A 24234-nucleotide genomic window follows, 5' to 3' on the forward strand; every position below is an offset into this window, starting at 1 on the left:
GGGTTAGATGAAGAAGGGTGGGAGGACGCTGGTGTGGAGCATAAAGACCGGCATGGACCTGTTGGGCCGATTGGCCTGTTTCTGTGCTGTACATTCTATTTAATTCTATGTAATCTTTGCAAAAGATCTGGTGCTAAAAAGAGATACTAATGGTGACGCTCACCAACAACTTAACTGACTATTATATTCTGCAGTCTCTTTAATCTGTTGATTCAAAACACTTTCAGCCTCAAAATAATAGTGTAAGAAATAGACAAGAAAGAGTTACTTTTTAAAAAAAATTAGGCTTTTAGAAAGGAGATAAATCTGGTATCAGTCAAATCTATCAACTGTATTCCAAGTAATCTTTAACTTGAAGTCCCAAGACATGTTTAATGCAAGAATGAAATAAACTTGTGATAAAAATAACTTCAGCCAGCCAAGTCCTCTTCTTCAATCAACCCTAGATTACTTATACAAAGCAACAGCTAGGATTCGGATTGTTATTTGTTTCTGCTTGGCGATTTTCTCTCCCCTCCCCACTGGGGTAGAGTTTCGTAGGCGTCAGTCATACTTCAGTACATCAGCCAACAACAACAACTTGCATTTATACACAGTCTTTAATGTAGTAAAACATCCCAACACATTCACAGGAGCGTTATCAGACAAAATTTGACACCTAGCCACATAAGGAGATATTAGAACATGTGACAAAAAGCTTGGTCAAAGAGGAAGGTTTTAAGGAGCTTCTTAAAGGAGAAGAGAGGGAGAGAGGCGGAGAGGTTTAGGAAGGGAATTCCAGAGCTCAGGGCCTAGACAGCTGAAGCCATGGCCGCCAACAGTGGAGCAAAGGAAATCGGGGTGCACAAGAGGCCAGAATTGGAGGAACGCAGATTTTTTGGAAGGTTGTAGGGCTGGAGGAGGTTACAGAGAGAGGGAGGGGTGAGGCCGTGGAGGGATTTGAACACAAGGATGAGAATTATAAATTTGAGGCATTGCTGGAACAGGAGCCAATGTAGGTCAACGAGCATAGGGGTGATGGTTGAGCAGGACTCAGCGCAAGTTTGGATACGGGCAGCAGAGTTTTGGATGATCTCAAGTTTACGTAGGGTGGAAGATGGGAGGCCAGCCAGGAGAGCATTGGTATAGTCCTGTCTGGAGTTAACAAAAGCATGGGGGTTTCAGCAGCAGATTTGCTGAGGCAAGGGCGGAGACGGACGATATTACAGAGGTGGAAGTAGGCAGTCTTGGTGATGGAGCGGATGTGGGTTCGGAAGCTCAGCTCAGGGTCAAATAGGCATTATTCATGTGTGAGGCCTGATCATGAGTGTCAGTAGGCTATTTACAACGGGGGCATCACTGCCCGATCCTATCCTCATCTGATGTCCACACATACTTCCAGCAGGAGTTACCAAATGGCTGATATTCCCCACTCTAACCAAAGGGCATTTAGGCAAATTATAGCAATCCTGCAGCTGCCCCTTCTGAGAACAGCTAACTGAGCATAGTACTGGGATTTTTGCTCGTCTATTTGGCTGGCCTATACACTGGATAAACTTGCTGAGCCGTCAAGGTGGCCTGCCAAAGTTATTGAGGGGCTTACATAAAGGTTAACACGGGGTTGGGTCAAGAAACTTTCTTTGTGTACAGCTATTCAAGAAACCATTTTCTATCACATTAAACAATGAACATTACCAAGGAGATTACAAACTAAGAACAGAAAAAAATGTGAAGTGTGTCATATTTTATGATGGTGAAAAAATGCCACCATGATCTACAAAAGTTCAAATATTCTTTAAATCTGATATGAATTATAGAGTGAAATGACAGCCCAGATCTGCTTTTTGGTAATCATAACATTTTTAACATGTTTCTGGCATTCGCTCCACCACATTTCATTACACTATGGAGAAGCATGCCTGAAAACCAACTTCATGGAACTACTAAATCCCAACAAAAAAAAAGTCACGCAACTGGCCAGATCTCAAAATGAGGACGACAACAAGGCCAAAGACAACAAATGGAATTCATGGGTAGAGTGCACTTTTGCCTCTTTTCCTAAAATGACTAGCAGCAAGTCATACTGATAATATCTATACAAATGTTATCACAAATTGCTAAAATGAAAGCAATCCACTAATTTTATAATTCAAAAGTTATAATGTATTCAAAATTACAGGACAAAAACACTGAAGTGAGAAGTTGATATTTTATTTAAGGAAGTTAACTAAAAATATTTGTATGCAAGTTAATAGTCACTTGAAAAGAACATATTAATAAGACTTTTTACCTGAGTATTACTTTGTAAAAGATTATAATTTTTTTTTAAAAAAAGGTTTCCTTCCCTCCTACCATACACCATAATCCAGCTCAGGGTGAAGCCAGGTGAACTCCTCTCAGGTCAGTAGTAATGCTAATGCAGCTTTGTAATGAGCAATTAAGTGCAAAGTTACCAGGACAAAAATTCACCTGCCACTTTTCTCTCCCTGTTAGGATTACCCATCTCTTCCAGAACATAATATCTTACTTATTCAAACTTATATATTTTCATGCCAAGCAACAGATGAGATAACCCACTAATGTCAGGTGACCTTGTTCGCTGCTGGGCCTATAAATTTGTTCTAGGCGGTATTCATAAATTCCAATTTTTTTCTCCAAACTAGATGTCGACTTCTCCTCCAGCTTCTAGTCCAGCACCTGCTTTGGAATCCTTTTAAGTGGCTTCCTCATGAAGTCCCCAGACAGCTAAGCCTTCTTTCTCTCCTGCTGACTGGCTTGCTCTGTCTGGCACAGCATGACAACATTCTTAATCAAGTCTTGCCATCTTATCTTCAATATTCTTTTTAAGCAATGAGTGCGGAAAATATAGGGCCATTTCCCCAATCTGAGACAAAATCCATCCGTGATTTCAGAATGGCAGCCTGATCTCATTGGATTTGGTGGTACAGGCTATATGCTCCCTGTATATGGAATATTCTGCAGGGATGCTTGTGTAATCAGCAGCATCAGTCCTTTAAAGAATTAAAGAATTGGGCCACTTAAAAGTCATTGACCTGAAACGTTAACATACCTTCCTTCTCTCCACAGATGCTGTCAGACCTGCTGAGTATTTCCAGCATTTTCTGTTTTTATTAAAGTTACAATCAGCCTATTTGTGAATCAAATCACAGTATTTACTTTACAAGAGTGGGAGGTAACTGCTGAAGTGAAGTGCTTTGACTGAGGCTCACTGGAATCCTGCAGTGAACAGGTTGGTTGAGCCACTGAAAATGTCTGTTGGAAAGTTGTACGGTAGGTCAAATGAATTTTAGGAAGTCTGAAATAAAAACAGAAAATGCTGGAAATACTCAGCAAGTCAGGCAGCATCTGTGGAGAAAGAAACACAGTTAACATTTCAGGTCGATGAACCTTTGTCAGAACTGAAAGAAGTTGAAGATTAAACAGTTTTTAAGCAAGTACAGAGCCACGGAAAGGGGGGGCAGGAAAGAACAAAAGGGAAGGGCTCTGATAGGGTTGAGGGCAGGAGTGATTAAATGACAAAAGGGATGATGGTGCAAGGAGGGTGGTAATGGGACAAGTAAAGAAACAAAAGATGGATCTAGAGGAGCTGTAAATGGCAACAGCAGAACCATTACCAGCACCTGCTGTCTGAAAAATTGGGAGCAGTGGTTATGATCTGAAGTTATTGAAATCAATGTTGAGTCCAGAAGATTGTAAAGAGCCTAATCGAAAGATGAGGTGCTGTTCCTCAAGCTACCGTTGAGCTTCATTGGAACAGTGTAAGAGGCCGAGGACAGAGAGGTCAGAGTGGGAATGGGACGGGGAATTAAAATGGCAAGCGACCGGCAGGTCAGGGTCACACTTGCGGACTGAGCAGAGGTATTCAGTAAAGCAATCATCCAATCTGCATCCGGTCTACCCAATGTAGAGACCACATTGTGAGCAGCGAAAATAGTATACTAAATTGAAAGAAGTACAAATAAATCGCTGTTTCATCTGGAAGGAGTGTTCGGGGCAGTGGATGGTGGGAAGGGAGGTGGTGGAAGGGAGGTGGTGAAAGGGCAGGTGCTGCATCTCCTGCGCTCGCATGGGAAGGTGACGTGGGGAGGAGAACAGGTGCAGGAAGTCTGTTTTTTGTAAGTCAACAAGGTTGCATGAGGTGAGACAGGATATCTTGGAGCATATTAAGGTTTGTCCCCTCATTTAACTTTTAAGGTTAGCTTATCTGAATGGGTTGTACCTGGTGAAGCTACCATAGTTCTGACTTATCAAGCCATGTACATTAATTTAACCCGTAATAAACAATTAATTTGAAATGGTCAATGCATAAATATACGATAAAAAGAAAATAAACTACAAATTACATTTGCAGTATTTTCTGTTTTTGTTCCTAATTATATTTGAATCAGATTGCTTCAAACTTTATTGCCTTATTTATGCTCAGAATTGGAGTCAGAATCCAGGTTTACGTGTTCAGAGGTACTACCCCCTATTTGTATTGTGGGACAATTTTACAAATAGGGAAAAACAAAACATGGGTGGTACCCTCTTACGGAGTTTTGGTGTATATACATGGATTTGAGGCTTTTCTTCTCACCCATTAAATAAAATCCAGTTTTTATTTTGTGGTTCACCGTTAACAAAGGACTGCATAGTTTCTCTGTTTCCCCTCCTCTTTGTCCTGGCTACAGAAGTCTTATGTCTAACAGTGGGAGCAGGTCTTTCATATTTCTTCACTCATTTTTCCAGCCCTTGAGGATAATTTGAGGAATATTAATGCTTGCTAAAATTCTGCAGAATATGCTTATATGCAAGGACATTAGACACTGTCTAACATTGGATAATGCAAAATAATTCTACGACCTAGGGGTGCATGTACAGAAATCACTAGAAGCTGGTGGACAGGTACAAAAATAATTTAAAAGGAATGTTGGTCTTTATCTCAAGTGGGTTGGAATACAAAGGGGTAGAAGTTATGTTATATAAAGCTCTAGTTAGACTACATCTGGAATGCTGTGTTCAGCTCTGGGGACCCCACCTCAGGAAGGATATATTGGCCTTGGAGGGGGTGCAGCGCAGATTCTCCAGAATGATATCAGGCTAAAAGGGTTAAATTACAAGGACGAGTTCATAGACTAGGCTTGTATTCCCTTGAGTATAGAAGATTAAGAGGTGATCTAATTCAGGTGTTTAAGATGATTAAAGAATTTGATAGGGTAGATAGAGAAAAACTATTTCCTCTGGTGTGTGAATCCAGAACAAGAGGGAATAACCTTAAAATTAGAGCTAGGCAATTCAAAGGTGATGACAGGAAGCACTTCTTCACACGAAGGGTAGTGGAAATCTGGAATTCCCTCTCCCAAAAAACTGTTGTTAGGTCAATTAAAAATTACAAAACTGAGATTGATAGGTTTTTGTTAGGTAAGGGTATCAAGGGTTACGGAATCAAAGCGGGTAGTTGGAGTTAAGATACAGTTCAGCCATAATCTAATTAAATGGTAGAACAGGCTGGAAGGGCTGAATGGCCTATTCCTGTTCCTATGTTCACAACATTTTGCCTCATTTTGTGTGAGAAACCGCGTCATATAGCCAGGCTAACAAAGTAGTAGAAGAGACTGCAAAACTTTATAATTACAGCTTTCTATTTGAGATGTGTGTTTCTTTTCACCAGTGTACATTGTTTTATCAAAATAAAATTATATTATTTGTAGAAAGGTTGAAAGTTCATGGGCTAGTTATGATTCACAAGTCAACACTGGATATAATCATAATTACTTTAGTGAAATGACTTGAATAGTACATGATTGGGAACTACAGTTGCTGTTGTTATTCATGGTTATGTCAGATACTGTAGAAACATTGTTTCTTTTCTCCGATAGTTAAGTTAACCTCTCCTTTCAGACTAATACAACTAATTAATAATTCAGCAATTGTCTATACAGGGCATAGGTGGACATATTGTACAGCAAGATGTTCGACATATTGCACACTGAACTTTCTGTGGTGCCTAAAATACAAATTGTTGATAGAATTTTGTGTTACAGTTTCATATTGGTGATCATAGTTGAATTTGATCGATAATTTTGAAGAAATTATTTGTGCTGACATAGGCCTGAACTGTAAAGTAATCCTCAGGCAAAGTTGGCTATGTGCATGCTGTTAGATTATTTAAAAATATGTAACATGTTTTATAGCTAACTTAAAAAAACAAATGGCTGTAGAGCCATTTAAACTAATCCCTCATGTGGTGACTTATTAATCATGTTCTGGACTTGGTATCATAGTATGGAACAGCAAAGGAGGCGGCCATTTGGCCCATCGTGCCAGGTCTTTGAAAGAGCTATCCAATTAGTACCATAGCCCTGTAAATTTTTTCCCTTCACATATTTATCCAAATCTCTTTTGAGTGTTAATATTGAATCTGCTTCCACCACCCTTTCAGGCAGTGCATTCCAGATCATTGCAACTCGCTGTGTAAAAACATGTTTCCTCATGTCGCCCCTGGCTCTTTTGCCGATCACTGTAAATCTGTGACCTCTGGTTACTGACCCTTCTGCCACTGGAAACAGTATTTCCTTATTTACTCTATTAAAACCGTTCATGATTTTGAATACATCTTTCAAATTTCCCTTTGAACTTCTCTGTTCCAAGGAGAACAACCCCAGCTTCTCCAGTCTCTCCCCATAACTAAAGTCCCTCATCCCTGGTACCATTCTAGTAAATCTCTTCGGCACCCTCTCTAAGGCCTTGACATCTTTCCTAAAGTGTGGTGCCCAGAATTGAACACAATACTCCAGCTGAGGCCTAACCAGTGTTTTATAAAAGTTTAGCATAACAAACTTACTTTTGTACTCTGTCCCTCTATTAATAAAGTCCAGGATCCCATATGCTTTTATGACAGCCTTCTTGGATTTCAAGGATTTGTGCACAAAAATCCCCAGGTCTCCCTGTTCTTGCACTCCCTTTAAAATTGTACCATTTAGCTTATATTGCCTCTCCTCATTCTTCCTACCAAAATGAATCACTTCACACTTTTCAGCATTAAATTTCATCTGCCATATGTCTGCCCATTTCACAAGTCTGTCTTTGTCCTTCTGAAGTCTGTTACTATCCTCCACATTGTTTACTACATTTCTGAGTTTTGTGTCATCTGCAAACTTTGAAATTATATGCCTTGGTGTATTGTGTGCAGTTTTGGTCTCCTTACCTAAGAAAGGATATACTTGCCATAGAGGGAGCGCAGTGAAGGTTCACCAGACTGATTCCTGGGATGGCAGGACTGTCGTATGAGGAGAGATTGGGTCGACTCGACCTGTATTCACTCGAGTTTAGAAGAATGAGAGGGGTTCTCATTGAAACATATAAAATTCTGATAGGCTAGACAGACTGGGTGCAGGGAGGATGTTTCCCCTGGCAGGGGTGGGGGGGGTCCAGAACGAGGGGTCACTGTCTCAGGATACGGGGTAGGACATTTAGGACTGAGATGAGGAGAAATTTCTTCACTCAGAGGGTGGTGAACCTGTGGAATTCTCTACCACAGAAGGCTGTGGAGGCCAAGTCACTGAATATATTTAAGAAGGAGCTAGATAGATTTCTAGACACAAAAGGCATCAAGGGGTATGGGGAGAGAGTAGGAATATGGTATTGAGATAGAGGATCAGCCATGATCATATTGAATGGCGGAGCAGGCTCGAAGTGCCGAATGGCTTACTCCTGCTCCTATTTTCTATGTTTTCAGGTCCAAGTCATTAATATATATCAAAAAAAGCAGTGGTCCTAATACTGACCCCTGGGGAATACCACTATATACATCCCTCCAGTCTGAAAAACGACCGTTCACCACTACTCTCTGCTTTCTGTCCCCTGCCACTGTCCTTCAATCCCATGGGCTTTAATTTTGCTAACAAGTTTATTATGTGGTACTTTGTCAAATGCCTTTTGAAAGTCCATATACACAACATCAACCGCACTAACCTCATCAACCCTCTCCGTAACTTCATCAAAGAGATCAATCAAGTTATTCAATATCTGTTGTGGTATTGGTATACTCGGATTGGAATGTATTTTTTGGAGATTTTGTATAATTTTCCTATTCTTGACTGCAATAGTGAGTGCTGGTCAAGTTAATTTATATAAATTTGTTGCTTTGTCCCAGACAGTTGGTTGGAGTGGGAAATCAGTAAAACATTATTTGGAGAATAGATCTTGGATGCTTTCACAGTATTATCAGATTATCATTTTGGTATTGTTACTGGCAATAAATTGTTGAACACTTACCCAAAGTGAGGAAAATCAGTGGAGTTTCCGCATGCAGTGAAGATGCTATTACACCTTTTACCCTTTTTTCCCCCAACATATTTTTGTATTTCGGTCTACTCTCATAGGTGGGGCCTTATCCCTATCTCCTATAAGGTGTTTTAACTTGCCCTGATATAACTTTTAATGCTAAGCTATATTAGAATTAATTTAAGTTTATACATATCTGTTCTTTTTTTTCTCACCAACTACCAAATATCTGGTTTGGCTAAAAAACTTTGGAAGCTCCAGCCAGGTTTACTATGAAGATCAATGTCAATGTTATCTCTTTGAAAGCCCCAAATAAGAGTCTCTGATTTGAAAAGAACACCTTTGAAAATGGTGGCATTTCTCTCAAGCAACTGCCCAGTGATGAATCGATTAATCATTAAAACAATGTGTTGAGTTAAGCTGGAGCATGATTTCTGTGAGTGAAGCTAGTTTTTAACCCCTTATGTTCCATGACAAAATTAAAGCAGCCAATACCTAGCTAAACCTTAGAAAAAGATGCTTCATTTTTGTCACAGGTGCTTCACTTCCTTCTATGGGCTCCTCCCTCGTCAATAAACCATGTTAGAGCTGTTGGACTTGAAATGTTCATGGAGGAAAATAAGATTTACATTTCTTTAGCACCTGTCAAATCTCTCATAAATGTCTCAAAGCACTTCAAATATAATTAATTATTTTGAAATGCAGTGACTTGTCATATAAGCAAACATAACATGCATTTTGCACACAGAAAATTCGACAAACAGGAATGAGATGAAAGAGCAGTTAATCTGTTTTTTCGGTTAAGGAAGGACACTGGAAGAGAACTCTGCTCTTGAAATACTGCTATGGAACATTTAACACCCACCTGGACCACTAGAAGAGAGAAAGTCAGGGCCTCAGTTTAATAGCCCATCCACAGGATAGCATCTCCAATGATGCAGCATTCCCTCAGTAATCTACTGGAGTACCAGTCTATTTTATGTTCTCAAGTCTGTAGTGGAACTTAAAGCCACAATCTTTTGACTGGGTTAAGTGAAGCTTTCACGACTGACATAGATTTTTGTTCCATAAGGATTTCAAGGGATATGGAGCAAAAGGCGGGTAAATAGAGTTGAGGTACAGATCAGCCATGATCTAACTGAATGGCAGAATAGACACGAGGGGCTAAATGGCCTAATCCTGTTCCAATGACTCAGAGGGAAGAATGCTACCAGCTGAGCTAAGTTGACAAATTAGTGTCAACAGCAATGCACATCTAGTACAGGGCTGCTGGTAAGCATGATGCTGGTAGATGGAAGAGTTGGGGTACAAGAGACATGAGCTATGATGGGCTGAATGACCTTTTCTCATCCTTGACTTCTCGTGTGCTCCCAGGTGGGTAGTGATCCTATCTCCATACTCTGGAATACACTCCACTTGCCTGGATGAGTGCAGCTCCAACAACACTCAAGAAACTCGACACCATTCAGGGCAAAGCAGATTGCTTGATTGGCACCCCATTCACCACCTTAAACATTCACTCCCTCCACCACCAGTACACCGTGACTGCAGTGTGTACCATCTACAAGATGCACTGCAGCAACTCGCCAAGGCTTCTTCGACAGCACCTCCCAAACCCGCGTCTTCTACCACCTAGAAGGACAAGGGCAGCAGCTACATGGGAACAACACCACCTGCACGTTTCCCCCCAAATCATATACCAACCTGACTTGGAAATATATCACCGTTCCTTCATCGTCGCTAGGTCAAAATCCTGGAACTCCTTACCTAATAGCACTGTGGGAGAACCTTCGCCACATGGACTGCGGCAGTTCAAGAAGGCGGCTCACCATCACCTTCTCAAGGACAATTAGGGTAATAATTAGGTAATAAATGCTGGCCTTGCCAGCGACGCCCACATCCCATGAATGAATAATAAAAAAAAATTTCCATCTTATTACTTAACATTGTCCAACTGGTGCTTTCTTCAATAATGCAGTGAGATTTATTGTATGAGGCTGAACGTGGATGGCTATTCAGTGGTAGAAAAATATTATATTGCACCAGTATTTGGGATAAGCCTAGTTATAAAAACTCATTAACACATACATGACCTTGTGAAAGGACTTTTGACTAAACTGCATTCCTTTCTTATGCGATTTGGATTCCATTTTAGGCTTGATTAATATGCTGAAGGAAATACTTGTACAGTTGTAGATCAATGCCAAACTTGCCAGGCACAATGCATAATGCAAAATTATTTTTTCCCTTGACACTTTTGCCTCATTTTACGTATGGGATCTAGCCAGGCTAGAAAAACAGTAAAACAAACTGTAAAATTTTATAACCGCAATCATTAAAGAAAGAAAATGCTTGTATTTATAAAATGCCTTTCACGTCCTCATAACATTCCAAAGTGCTTCACAGCCAATGAATTACTTTTCAAATGTGGTGACTGTTTTTATGTAGGCAAACTTGGCATCTGATTTGTGCACAGCAAGATTCCACAAATAGCAATCTGACAGATGACCAAATAAATGTTCACCAGGATACCAAGAGAATGTCTCTGCTTTTCTTTCAGTGCCTTAGGATCTTTTATATCTATTTGAATAAGCAGATGGGGCCTCGGTTTAAGGTCTGCTCCAAAAGACAGCACCGAATTCTCAGCCGAGATTATGTGCTCAAGTCGCTGGAAGGGGCTTGAGCTGATGTTTCTCTTCACCACTGTATGTTGTTTACTCAAGATAAAACAGGAAAGGAAACATTTGCCTTTGCATTAAACCTGAAACAATAACTCTTCATATTTCTGCAATAATTTTTTGTTGTGGTCTTAAGAGGGAGAGCTACTTTTTGGCTTGACAACAAAAGAATGTGCATCACTTTCTGTGAAAAAAATGTATGGTAAAACAAAATTGCGATTGGTGCAAAGCACTGGAAGTTACAATAGTGATTAGTTAAAGGAAAAATCTTTCTGCAGTTGGTTCCTTCTTTCAATCTAGGACTTGGTATAAAATTGAACTTTTTGATAAAAAAATACAAAGGCTGAATAGTAAGACTAAGCTGCAATAGAGCTACAGGATTATTGTTGCATGATTAGAAATAATATTTAAAATGTTGTGTACCAATACTACCATTCATAAATTACAAAAGGAACAAACTTACCTTCTCGGTCTCCAATACTTTGTTTTCAAATATGTAGGAGATGCAGTTTCGGACAACCTCCAGTCTGCGTGCGCTGTTAAAAATGGATCCCATTCTATCCATTATTGATACTAGAAATGTAAAACAGTAACATAAAATCTAGCTGTTGGTTTACTTGATTTACATTAATTTAGGCAGTTACGCCAATACTTTCATATTGATGCAAAGTGACGTGAAGGTGGCAGTATAACTTGGGAGTCAGACCCCAATCTGACTCCTGAGCATACTAAAGCCAAGCCTTGAGAGACTCCTCCAGGAAAGGTCTCTCACAAGGTGGACTATAACTTCAGGCCACTGTGAAACAGGTTTTAAAAAATTCACAGTCCATTAGATCGCCAAGGCACTTTATAATTTTAGTATTGAGCCTTTTTAATGTTATATATGTAAGCAAGTGGACACTGCCAACCCCTCTTATTATGCTAACTATGTATGCTTCTAAGCATGAATGCCCAGGACTCTCTCAGGGTGCGAGTCAGTAGAATATCGATCTTGCCAACTGCTTCACACTCTGCAGCTTCTGGTCTCAGATCGAAAGCTGCAGTGTTACAGACTATTTTAAAAGGTTACGTGAGAATATCCAAGAGTTCTCTTAAGTGCGCTGATGGATTTTCTCAACCATAGTTTGAAAATTATTGGTGATACATACCAATATTTTCATATTATTGTGTTGGTTTGAAGTATGCACCAGTTTAAACATGTTTTTGTATATAACAAGGCATTCCACCTGCATTGTTCATGTGAAAATTTTTATTTACTCAAATTTTATCAAAACTATGTGTAAACATTTGTAGCTCATTTTTAATTGCATAAACCACACACATTAGTAAATCTTGAAGTCATGCAGATACATAGATATTTTAAATGCACTACTGTATACTTCAGTGTTTTCTGCTTCTAAAAGATGTTTTTAGAATTAAATAAATCTGAACAAAAGTAAAATTTATTCTATAATGTAAAAGCAAATAAAATGTTGGGGCACACAAGTATATTTACAGACCAGAAGTCCAAGAAAGTGGCACCAGCACCATCTAAAGTATTAGTGAGACCACACAAGATGGGCTGTGTTCATTTGTGATCTCTGAATTTACAGAAAGATATAGAGGTGGTTGAAAAGCTTAAAAGTCAAAAATGGTGATTTCAGGTTTTATATCAGTAGAGGTTAAAATAGTTAAACCTATTGTCATGGCAAAAACAATTAAAGGGATATGATTCAAGTTTTTTTAAATAACAACAAAAGGTAAAAATAATTGTGTGGATGTAGAGAGGTATTTCATACAAAATCAGGATAGATGAAAAGGAGGACATAACTATAATTTAAAGATGCCATGAGATAAATTTAACTTAAAGGTTTAACATCTCCACACTTGAAGTTCTTGACTCAAAGTACAACTGCCAAGTGTAATATATCTTATCTCAGTTGAAGTTTTAACAAGGGAACTGGGACCATTATAGATTTAGCAAAGAATAGACAAATATAAGTTCAGGTGAGAGAAAAATTTGAAAAAATTATTGGATGAAACCATGAAATAGAAACGGGACAACAGGATAACCTGAATGGCTTAAATAGCCTTTTTGTTTTATGTTCTTAATAGCCATCAAATCTAAAAATGCACCCCATGTCCAACTAAATAAAGTTCACATTTCCTTTTAATATATATATATATATATATGTATATATATATAGATATTTATATATAGTAGCTTGTCTCCAGATAAATGTCATCCACATTCTCAGAAATGACATGCTTTAGAAACATGTGTTCTCACACTTTTGCTACTAGATCGTTAATTGCAGAGAAAGCGAGACCTTCTCCTAGTTTTTGTTAAATGTGGAATTTCAGACATGTCAAGTTTCCATGTCCAGCCCATCACAAGATAATGATATTTTAAGCAAAATTTTAATGTATAAATATATGTATTTTTAAATTATACACACAGGACCATTAAAGGCACACATCCCAGAATGTTCCTTTACACAATGGGTAACATTTAACAAATGGGATAGAAGCTTAAATGGAGATGTCAGAACTTTAAAATAGTGAACTAAGAGGCATAGGTGGTTAGAACATTGTCTAAAGAGAGCACCGTGTGAACTGAATCACTGTAATGTGCCACAGACAAAGAAAATATTGTTTGAATCCTAGTTTCCATTAACATATGAACCTAGGTCTTTTCTGGATGGCAACCTGTCATTCTCAGTTAGGTCATCAGAGACAGTGCTGAGTAAGATCAAGTTCCAAGCCAAAAGGAAAGAGGAAACTTCCACCCACCACCAAAAAAGCTATCCTGCATCACCTGGTGCCAAAGCAACAGTGGATCTGACGTTAGCCAGAGTGTCCAGACTTCCTTGTTGGAGGGCACTGTCTTACTGTGTGAGATGGCTGTGGGAATAAGCAAACTACAAAACAAAATTCAAACAAAATAAAAACAAACAGTATGTGGCTCTTGAGTTTCCAGGATTTGGGTTTGAATTCAACCTGGACATTTGAAATGGAAAACTCCAGTATTAGTTTTGGCAGTCACATCCAAAGGACAGAAGTTCACAGGAAATAAAACTGACCACGACATGGGACTAAATGAATAATGTCAGAGGCTGATAATTGCAGTGCAGAAATTAGAAATATTACAATAGTACAGAAGGGGGTGATTTTCAAACATCGTGCTGAAGGGAGATTGTTGGGAGAGTCCAGGGAAAGCACTGAACTGCATTTAACCTGTGCTATACCTGACCTGGGAGTGCTTGCTATTAACAATGAGTGCAGACAGAAATAGGTTTAATTCTCCAACACTGTAACCTCACTGACCACAATCTTTTTTGGTTGTGGGAGGAGACAAATGGGGAAGAAAGGAATATATATCATTAAATAAATATTCATGGTTTATGCTGAGAAATGTGTGATTTTACTTTTTTTCTGTATTAAAAATTCCAGATATTACCAAAACCATAGGGAGCACTCTTACACAGCCCACAGGAACAGCGCCAGTTATTATTCGTATAAGACACAACAATAAGTGCCTTAAATCATCTGTAAACATGTGTATCAAACAAAGAACAGAAGCAAAATAAACAGGATAAAGGAAAGCACAGATCACATCCTACAGAATTCTGTTACATCTTGACAACTTGATTTCCAAAGTACTCATGCACGCAATTATTTTTATCATGAGTAATAGTACTACCAGAAGTTCAAGGCTGTGCTTAAGGCAAAATATTGATACGCACCAACTGGTGGGCCAGCAGGCACAATGCACTTTTTCTCAACACGAATAGCAGGAGGTGAATTAAGGTGTTTGGCGAGGCCTTCTTGGAGAAGAGCCTGTACTTTATCTTCATTTATCTTGGGGAACGGAAGTATATGCACCCTCATATGTGAGCCTTCAGTTGGTTTAGGCACTTTCTGAAAAGCCATGTGTGGATTTGGATTTTCCTATAATAAAATATTTCAAATGGAAAAATAGATAAATAAGTTTCAATCATTATACATTGCATGTATGGAACATTATAGAGGAAATAACCAAGTGGAATTGAGTAGCAGGGTGTATCTCCTTGCAGTACTTCACAGTCATACAGGCCCAACCAGGAAGAGTGAAGAACAATTTTTTCATATAATGGATAACTCTTGGGTCAACACGTGGAGGGTTGCACTTGAAGCTGTTTGTAAGGTAGCTACTTGGGAGTGGTTTGCAAATTTTCACCAAGGCACTACTGTCTTGATCAGGCAGCTCTTTGGAATACTGCCGCTATTGACAGTCATTTGACGAAAGAGAGTCAGCATGGATTTGTGAAGGGTAGGATACGTCTGACTAATCTTGTTGAATTTTTGAAAAGGGTTGTTAGCATGGTGGAAAGGGGAATATCTATGGATGTTGTCTATATGGATTTCCAAAAAGGCATTTCATAAGGTTCCGCACAAGAGATTAACAACAAAAATGAGAGCATACGGAATTGGAGCTAATTTTGTGACACGGGTTGGTAGTTGGTTGGGAGGTAGGCGACAGAGAGTAGGGATAAAGGGAGCGTTCTCTTGTTGGAGGGATGTGACCAGTGGTATTCCCCAGCAATCTGTACTGCGGCCTCAGTTTTTCATCATATATATTGATGACTTGGATGAAGGAATAGAGAGTTGCATATTCAAGTTTGCAGATGACACTAAGTTAGGAGGAACAGTACGTCGGAGCAGGAAGCTGCAAAGGTACATAGACAGACGAAGTGTGTGGACAAAACTATGCCAGATGGAGTTCAATGTGGGGAAGTGTAAGGTCATCCATTTTGAATCCAAGAATGACAAATTAGAATATTTTCTTAATGGTGAGAGACTAGGAGTTACGAAGGAGCAAATGGATTTAGGTGTCCATGTACACAAATCACTAACAGCTAATGCATAGGTACTAACATTTGTAGAGACCCTTGTAGGTACAACTTCTTTCCATGGCATCCTATGATTTTGAATCATTTTGGAGAGAATAGCAAGTTTTTCTTCTATGCCTAAAGACACTGCTCTGAAGGAATCTTTCAGGAAGTTCGTTCTAGGAGTATCTTCAGTTGACATTTTTTCTTTTAAGAGAAAAATGCTGTGGAACGGCTCAGCAGTCAATGCTACTTCCTCTTATTGTATAATGTCAGCATCATTTGAGATTGAAACATTCTAAGCCCGAGATGACAGCTCTGGACAGTGACAAAAGCGGTATTTAAAATGATGCTTTAGTTACTGACTTGGACACAGTGTTGGACGAGTCACAGAGCCTGAAGGTGGAACAGGTTTGGGAATAATACTGGAGGATCCTGACAATTTCTCGACAACAATATAACACAGTGTGGAATGTTGTTCAACCAATGTATCCTAAGCATTCCTTGGCATTCGCTCCCTATAATGAGCTGGATTCGAAGGGTTGCTTCTTGGCACAACCAGAACCTGAGGTCTCCTGATAGTTATAGGAATCAAGCTGGAACACTCTTGCTCATTGCATGACTGCACTGACCACAAAAGAGTTACATCAAGCCCTTTTGCTAAATCTGTAACTTCTGAAAGTTGTGCGACTGAAGACAGTATAAGCAGGTTTATCGGTATCGACTCTGAGTTGAGTCTATGAAACTTTTAATCTTAAAACTCAGACGTGATATTAACAGGAGACTAAGAATAAATCAACTAGAACTGAGCCAGTTGAAGTAAGCCTTGGTAGGCTGATATTGAAGCACAACTATTAATGACACAAAAATGCCATTATGTGAAAGCACTGCTTCACCAACTTTTCGAAAGGCAAAAAACTTCCCAAAGGATCATTAAAGGATTATTTTCTAACTATAAGCTGCAATATTTATTGACATACAACAAAGAAAACGCTAGGAATAGCAAAATAAAAACTTGCCTTGGAATACAATTGCTACTAACAGATCAAGAGAAGACCTCATATGGATTTGGAGTAGATTACATGAACAAAAAAGGAGGCACTATGCTACAAATTTCTTTAAGAGACCAACTTCCTAAGCAATTTCTTCTGTTCCTGTGAGGAATACAGGAATATTGTATTTTTATATGGAGGTTGAACAGACAAAGACTCAAAAATAGCTTGGATTTCAGGCCATTTAACCTCATAACTTAACTTCTTTTGAATATAATCACTACCTAACCTGTATTGTTTTGCAGTGAGAGAAACAAAAGTTCAAATTCACACAGTCTACCATTTAATTAACTGGCCAAGAAGTCAAAAGTTTTCTGGTACAAAGGGAATGTACTGACTTCTCTTAAAAAGATGTCGAGGCTGCTCACTAAAATTATTGTTGCGTTGTTTGTTGGATCACCAAACACAACAGCAAATTTACATTCCAGTCTTGGTGTTCAATTGAGTTATTTTTAGTTCTGGACTAGGCTTTGCCAATTCTTATTTAGGTTAACTAGTACACTGTTCGACCTTGCAAAAATGCACTTTCTCTTGGGAGAATGATCCTGATGGCAGCCAAAGAGAAGTTTGTGGTTCAGACAGTTCCAGTATCCCAGCTGTAGGAGGCAGCAATGGGAACTAATAAAGATCAGAAAAGTAAATATGCGTGTATTGAAGGGATGAAGGAGAAGGAAAAAAATATACATTTAAAGCAAAAACAAAACAAACATGGAATTTTGTCTGTACTAACAGATCTAAACGTTATTTTTTTTTCATCAGGAGGAAAACTATTTGCACCGCAATTATTTGTATTGCACAAAAATTCAGGCAATGTCACGCAACTTCTTACACTCCAGACAAGCACAAAGCATTTCAAGCTAATACTATACCAGCTTCAGATGTGGAAGAAAAATTCCTGCCTTATAAATTCACTTGGCATCAATTTCAGTAATTATTATAAATAAATCAAAAGAAACATATTGCTTTCAATTGTTATAGAAAGACAACTGTCTTCAAGAGAATTGTTCGTAATTTATAGCAATCACCCAAATGGATAGCTCTTACAAAAATTCCAATTTGATTAAATATTCTAAATATTAATATTTTGCATGCTGAAACATCTTCATTAAAATCATCTTAAATAAAATACAAAAAGTTGATCTTTTGTAAATATCTGATAATATAGAATGAGAAACTTCAAAAAGACAGAACACGTAATATACTGTATTGTTGGTATAACTTTCCTCTTTTGATTTTGGTACTGAAATCTACTGCAGTCATTAAAGAATAAAAATGGAACATGTATCGTATATACAGTCATCAGTTTTATTTCTGTGCTACTAGTTCTCCAGTCAGTCATACCAACATCTCACTGCACACTGCTTTAAGTTGGGAAATAAGAACCAATATTCCTTTTATAGAGTACAGCAAATCATTCTGGATTTCTTCTTTAATCTCTGCAAACAGGGAAAAGGGATTATGGTGGGGAATTGTGTTATGGGGTAATATTTAAGTGGCAATATTAATTTCTTCACCCCTTTTCTCAACATTTAATAGTTGGGAATGGTTTTCTAAATCCCTTTCTTGAATATGGAGACTCCCTCATTCAACCACCTCCTGTTAGACAGGGAAATGCAGCTGCAGCAGTTACATGCGCCCTGAAGGAGCAAGACTTGTGCTCTGAATCTAGCAAGTTTTAAAGGGATTCCATATACAGTTAAGTTGTCCTGGTCTTGCCTCAAGGCAGCTAACATCTATGTTGTGAGGGGGGGTTTAAACTAATTGGAAAGGGGGTGGGGCACCAGAACGCAGCAGCAGAGAGGAAAGACAAGGTGCATAGTAAACTAGGAGGGACAAACAGCAACAGAACAAAAAATAGTGTAGAAAGAGCAGGCATTAGATGGAGGAAAAAAGCAAAGCTGCCTAGCATAGTGCTGGAATGCATGCATGTTAATGCAAGGAGTGGTACAAATAAGGTTGACGAGCTACAGAGCAAGTTGCCACATTGGGTTATGATATAGTGGCTATAACAGAGACCTGACTTAAACATGGGCAGGAATGGGAATTAAACATAAGCAAAATACAGTGGATGCTGGAAATCGGAAATAAAAACAGAAAATGCTGGAGAAGCTCAGCAGGTGAGTTAACGTTTCAGGTCGAAGACCATTCGTCAGTTCTAAAACGTTAACTCTGTTTCTTTCTCCATTTGCTGAGCTTCTCCAGCATTTTCTGTTTTTATGGAAACTAAACATTCCTGGCTACAATGTATTCAGGAGGGGTAGGGAAGGGAAAAAGACAGGAGGGGGGTGGCAGTATTGATCAAGGATAATATTACAGTTCTACAGGATCACGATATACTAGAGAGGTCAAAGACTGAATCTATTTGGTTAGAGTTAAGGAACAGAAAAGGAGCTGTTACATTGGGGGCCTATGGTAAACACCCAGCAAACAGTGAGAAGGAGATACAGGAGCAAATCAGAGAAATATAAAAATATTAGAACAGTAATAGTAGGGGACTTCAATTACCCCAATATAGACTGGGAAAAAAAGTGTAAAGGGCAATTAGGATGAAGAATTCCTAAAATGTGTACAGGAGAACTTTCTTAATCAGTATGTTTCTTGCTCAACGAGGAAGGAAGCAATGCTGGATCTAGTTTTGGGGAATGAAATAGGGCAAGTGGAGTGTTTCAGAGGGAGAACATCTGGGTAATAGTGATCATAATATAATTAGATTTAAAGTAGTTATGGAAAGGAACAAAGAAAAATCAAAGGTGAAAATACCCAACTGGAAGAGAACCAATTTCAGTGATTTGAGAAGGGATCTAGCACAAGTGGATTGGGGACAAAGACTGGCCAGGAAAACAGTAAATGCCTTCAAGGCAGAGATAGTTCGGGTACAAACCAAGCATGTTCCCATATCGAGGAAAGATGGGGCATCCAAAGCTAGAGCTCCCTGGATGACAAAGGAAATAGAGGTTAAAATAAAACAGAAAAAGGAGGTTTATGACAAATGTCATGTACAGAATACAACTGAAAACCAGGCAGAATACAGAAGTGCAGGGGTAAATTGAAAAAGGATACAAGAGCAAAGAGAGAGTAAGAGAAAACATTATCAGGTAATGTAAAAGGGAATCCAAAAAATCTTTTATAAACATATAAAAAGTAAAAGGAGAGTTAAAGGAATGGGGCCGATTAGGGACAAAAAAGAAAATCTTGTTGTGGAGGAAGAGGGCATGACTGAGGTACTGAAAGAGAACTTCATAAAAGAAGAGGATGAAGTTAATGTCACAGTAGAAGAGGGTGAGTAGAGATATTGGATGGGATAAAAATAGATAGAAAGGAGGTACTAAATAGATTGGCATCACTCAAAGTTAAAAAGTCACCTGGTCCAGATGGGATGCATCCCAGGTTGCTGAGGGAAGCAAGGATGGAGATAGCAGAAGCTCTGACCACAATCTTTCAATCCTCCTGGGATATGGGAATGGTGCCAGAGGACTGGAGGATTGTAAATGTTACACCCCTGTTCAAAAACGGGGCGAGGGATAAACCTGGTACCTGCAGGCCAATCAGTCTAACGTCAATGGTGGGAAAACTACTAGAGATCATTGTCAAGGACAAAATTAATTCTCACTTGGAGAAGCATGGGTTAATAAAGGACAGCCAGCACGGATTTGTTAAAGGGACAGTGGTAACTTGGGTACGTAATTGGCTAAGAGATAGGAGGCAGAGAGTAGTGGTGAACAGATGTTTTTCTGACCGGAGAGATGTATGCAGTGGGGTCCCTGAGGGGTCGGTATTAGGGCCATTGTTTTTCTTGTTATATATAAATGACCTGGACTTGAGCATAGGAACATTGGAACAGGAGTAGGCCATTTAGCCCCTCGACCCTGTTCCACCATTCAATGAGATTATGGCTGATCTGTGACCTAACTCTATATACCCGCCTTAACCAAAGATATTAGGGATATGGGACTAACAAAAATCTATCAATCTCAGATTTAAAATTAACAATTGAGCTAGCATCAACTGCCATTTGCGGAGGAGAGTTCCAAACTTCTACCACCCTTTGCGTGTACAAGTGTTTCCTAACTTCACTCCTGAAAATCCTGGCTCTAATTTTTAGGCTATGTCCCCTAGTCCGAGACTCCCCAACCAGCAAAAATAGTTTCTCTCTGTTCACCCTATCAGTTCCCCTTAATATCTTGAAAACTTCGATCAAATCACCCCAGAATCTTCTAAATTCCAGGGAATACAACCCTGGTTTGCGTAATCTCTCCTCGTAATTTAACCCTTGGAGGCCAGGTATCATTCTAGTAAATCTACACCGCACTCCCTCCAAGGCCAACATATCCTTCCTAAGGTGTGGTGCCCAGAACTGAACATAGGGAGTACAATTTCAAAGCTTGCGGATGATACAAAACTTGGCAATGTAGTAAATAGTGAGAAGGATAGTAGCAGACTTCAGGAGGGCATAGACAGACTGGTGAAATGGCAGACACATGGCAGATGCTACTTAATGCGGATAAGTGTGAAGTGATGCACTTTGGGAGGAACAACATGAGGAGACAGTATGATTTAAATGGTACTATTTTGAGGGGGGTGCAAGAGCAGAGGGACCCAGGGATGCATATTCACAAATCTTTGAAGGTGGCAGGGAAAGTTGATAGCCATACGCTTTCTTAACCGCCCTATGTAAATAGAGGCACTGAATACAAAAACAAGGAAGTCATGCTAAACCTTTAGAAGTCCTTCTGTGCTGTAAGATTCTATCTTCCACTAACTCTTTCATATAGGTTGGTTGACAGGCTTTGTGGATTCTTTATCTGATTCCACTATAATTAATGCAAGAACTGAGCCCTCGGTCTACTTTAGTTAATAACTAGGGTTTTGTAGTCTGTTAGATGGTACAGAGTAGCCATAATGTACCTCCAATCAGTGGCTCAGTCTCCAACTGGAAGTATAGATCAAAGAGGGCTGGGAAGGCATACAGTAGTCTTCCTGTTTAGGGAAATGGGATGGCATCAAGGATGGGGTCCTCTAGTTTTGGCTCTTGGAACATTGGGAGTCTTGCCCTTACTTCTGAAGATCTGGTAGTGCCGACTCATACTCATGAAATCTAATGAAATGTTGTCTTTTCTTGCTAGCTGTTACGTTACCAGACATTCTATTTTTCTAGTAATGTTCGTTCTACACCTTTAAAGAGCTGGCCACCACGTTTTAACTACTGTGGTGTTGTCCATTCACATATCTCCTTTGCTGGACTGTTACCACTGACCTCGAGGTCCACAGGCAGGCCCGTGCTGTGATCACCTAGCACAGAACGGTACCGGTAAATTTTGGACATTCAGAAAACATTCCACTACTACCTGCTCTTCAGATATTTTGAAACCTTGCTCCTATGAAGGTAATGAACTGCAAAGATTACATCCAAAAATGCTTATGGGGGTCATTGCTCTCACTAGTTAGTCATCCAGTTAGGAATACACATAAAATATTTGAAGGCGTAGGTTAGCTGATAGGGAGTTGGTGAAAAGCAGAATGTCACCTGACGGCCTTCGAGACACTCGACAACGCAAAATCGTCGAGCAGAAATTGATAGCCAAGTTCCGCACCCATGAGGATGGCCTCAACCGGGATCTTGGGTCCATGTCACGCTACACGTTACCCCACCAGCGAACAAATGTTATCTGTTTTTAATATAACGGGTCAATTGCTGTCTTTTCCTTCCGGATGTTTCTATGTTTCTGCCTCTCTCGCTCTGTTTTTTTAATTGGCATCTCCACATCATCTGTTTTTTTTAGTTCTGGCCGTTTGTATATTCGGTGGCCCTGTAGGTAACACCTATCTGTCTGAACACTTTGGTTGCCTTGGCAACGGGCAGTTGAAAAGACTATCTGTAATCACCAGGCATTGTTCTGTGATTTATAAATGCGAAGGGTTCGAGGATTTCATTTCCACATTCACCTGAGGAAGGAGGAAGCCTCCGAAAGCTTGTGGATTTTAAAATAAAATTGTTGGACTATAACTTGGTGTTGTAAAATTGTTTACAATTGTCAACCCCAGTCCATCACTGGCATCTCCACATCGTTGTTCTTTGGGGAAGGGTGTGCGACAGCTGGGTTTATCTCTCTGCAAAATGAGCCTTTATAAATCGATGTTTGTAGCCTTTCTGCTTCAGCAGATAACAGGGCCTCTTGATTCCCTGGACATATGTTAAATTGTTTTTCTAGGTCTAACAAAAGGGTTGAATTTATGTTGGTGCTCCAGCTGGGACAACTCAATTTCCAGGTCTCAATGTTTAGCCTGACGTCATTTTTGGCCATGGCATAAGAAATTATCTGGCCTCTTAGGTCATTCCTTTTCATTGTGATGGACTTGAACATCGGCCTCCAGTGGTAGAAGGACAGCATTTCAAAATGCTGTTCTAAGGTACTGAGTCCTTACCACCCAATTTCTCCTCAAATACTGTTCTTTCAAATGCATACTGCGGGCTCCGGAACTGGTTAAGTCACAGCTTGTGCTGCAATTTACTACTAGCACTAAGATCTAATCTGTATAGAAAAACAAGTGCTTGACTTGCAATCATTATACATGTACATCATTTCACATTAAAGATATCAAACTGACACACAGTAACAGCGCACTGAAAAGTCTTTCATACTGCTTTGCAGTCAGGAATGAATGTTAAGAACAATGCTGGTTCATGTCATTTGGGAAAAAAACTGAACAGCAAGTAAAAACAGCTGGATAGGTTTGATGTTAACTCTGTGTATTGAACCTGTGTGGTCTCAGATAAAATAAAGCCATGATAACGCTTTAGAATTTGGTACATTTATCATGGTCAACCACCATATTTTAGCACTATTCTTTACATTGTTACAATGTATGATTCAGTAGATTATTGTTAAAAACTAAAAACAGATTTAGTTTACAAAGAAACTTACATTCTTGTGAAGCTGGTCTGCAAGCTCTCGTATGTGTTTTAACATTTTTGGTGGAATTCCCTCCTCAGTTTTGATTCTTTCCACATCAAAAGCAACCAACTACAAAAAAAAGTAAAAACTGTAAAAACAACAATTTATACCCCACAATCAGGAAACACTGCAATTGATTAAAAATAAATATTACTGTGTACATTTTAAAACTGAAATGCTTCCCTCCACAATATTTAATCAGATGCTCCAAATAGACATTTACCATTAACTTATGAATGAATAAAATACCAACATATTAATTGGGAAAGTGCTTCCTCGAACTGCACACTGAGGCCCAAGGCCCACAGTGCAGGACACAGCTAAGGTTGAAGAGTAGGAGAGAAATTTCTGATTCTGTGAGGTCCATTAGCCCATTGAACGCTGGTAGCCAGAATCCTGTTCCCAGTACCAGTGGATGCCGAAGAGGTTGCTTTTC

The 24234-nt window shown here is 39.3% G+C and overlaps 1 protein-coding gene and 1 long non-coding RNA gene across 4 annotated transcripts in view; one reads left to right on the plus strand and one right to left on the minus strand.

Moving 5' to 3' along the window:
- Positions 1 to 11284, plus strand: part of LOC137327966 (uncharacterized) — a 59407-nt gene extending 48123 nt beyond the window's left edge. For both annotated transcript variants that reach the window (XR_010964578.1, XR_010964577.1), the window contains exons 3-4: positions 2315 to 2379; positions 9640 to 11284. This is a non-coding gene — a long non-coding RNA (uncharacterized lncRNA). The remainder of the gene's footprint in view (positions 1 to 2314; positions 2380 to 9639) is intronic.
- Positions 1 to 24234, minus strand: part of sbf2 (SET binding factor 2) — a 571743-nt gene that overhangs the window by 196290 nt on the left and 351219 nt on the right. For both annotated transcript variants that reach the window (XM_067993979.1, XM_067993978.1), the window contains exons 13-15: positions 23769 to 23867; positions 14669 to 14873; positions 11407 to 11516 (exon numbers count right to left, since the gene is read on the minus strand). In XM_067993979.1, coding sequence (XP_067850080.1) covers positions 11407 to 11516; positions 14669 to 14873; positions 23769 to 23867 — 414 coding nt within the window. The remainder of the gene's footprint in view (positions 1 to 11406; positions 11517 to 14668; positions 14874 to 23768; positions 23868 to 24234) is intronic.

This window comes from Heptranchias perlo, chromosome 12 (genome assembly GCF_035084215.1).
Source record: "Heptranchias perlo isolate sHepPer1 chromosome 12, sHepPer1.hap1, whole genome shotgun sequence".
Classification (NCBI taxonomy): domain Eukaryota; kingdom Metazoa; phylum Chordata; class Chondrichthyes; order Hexanchiformes; family Hexanchidae; genus Heptranchias; species Heptranchias perlo.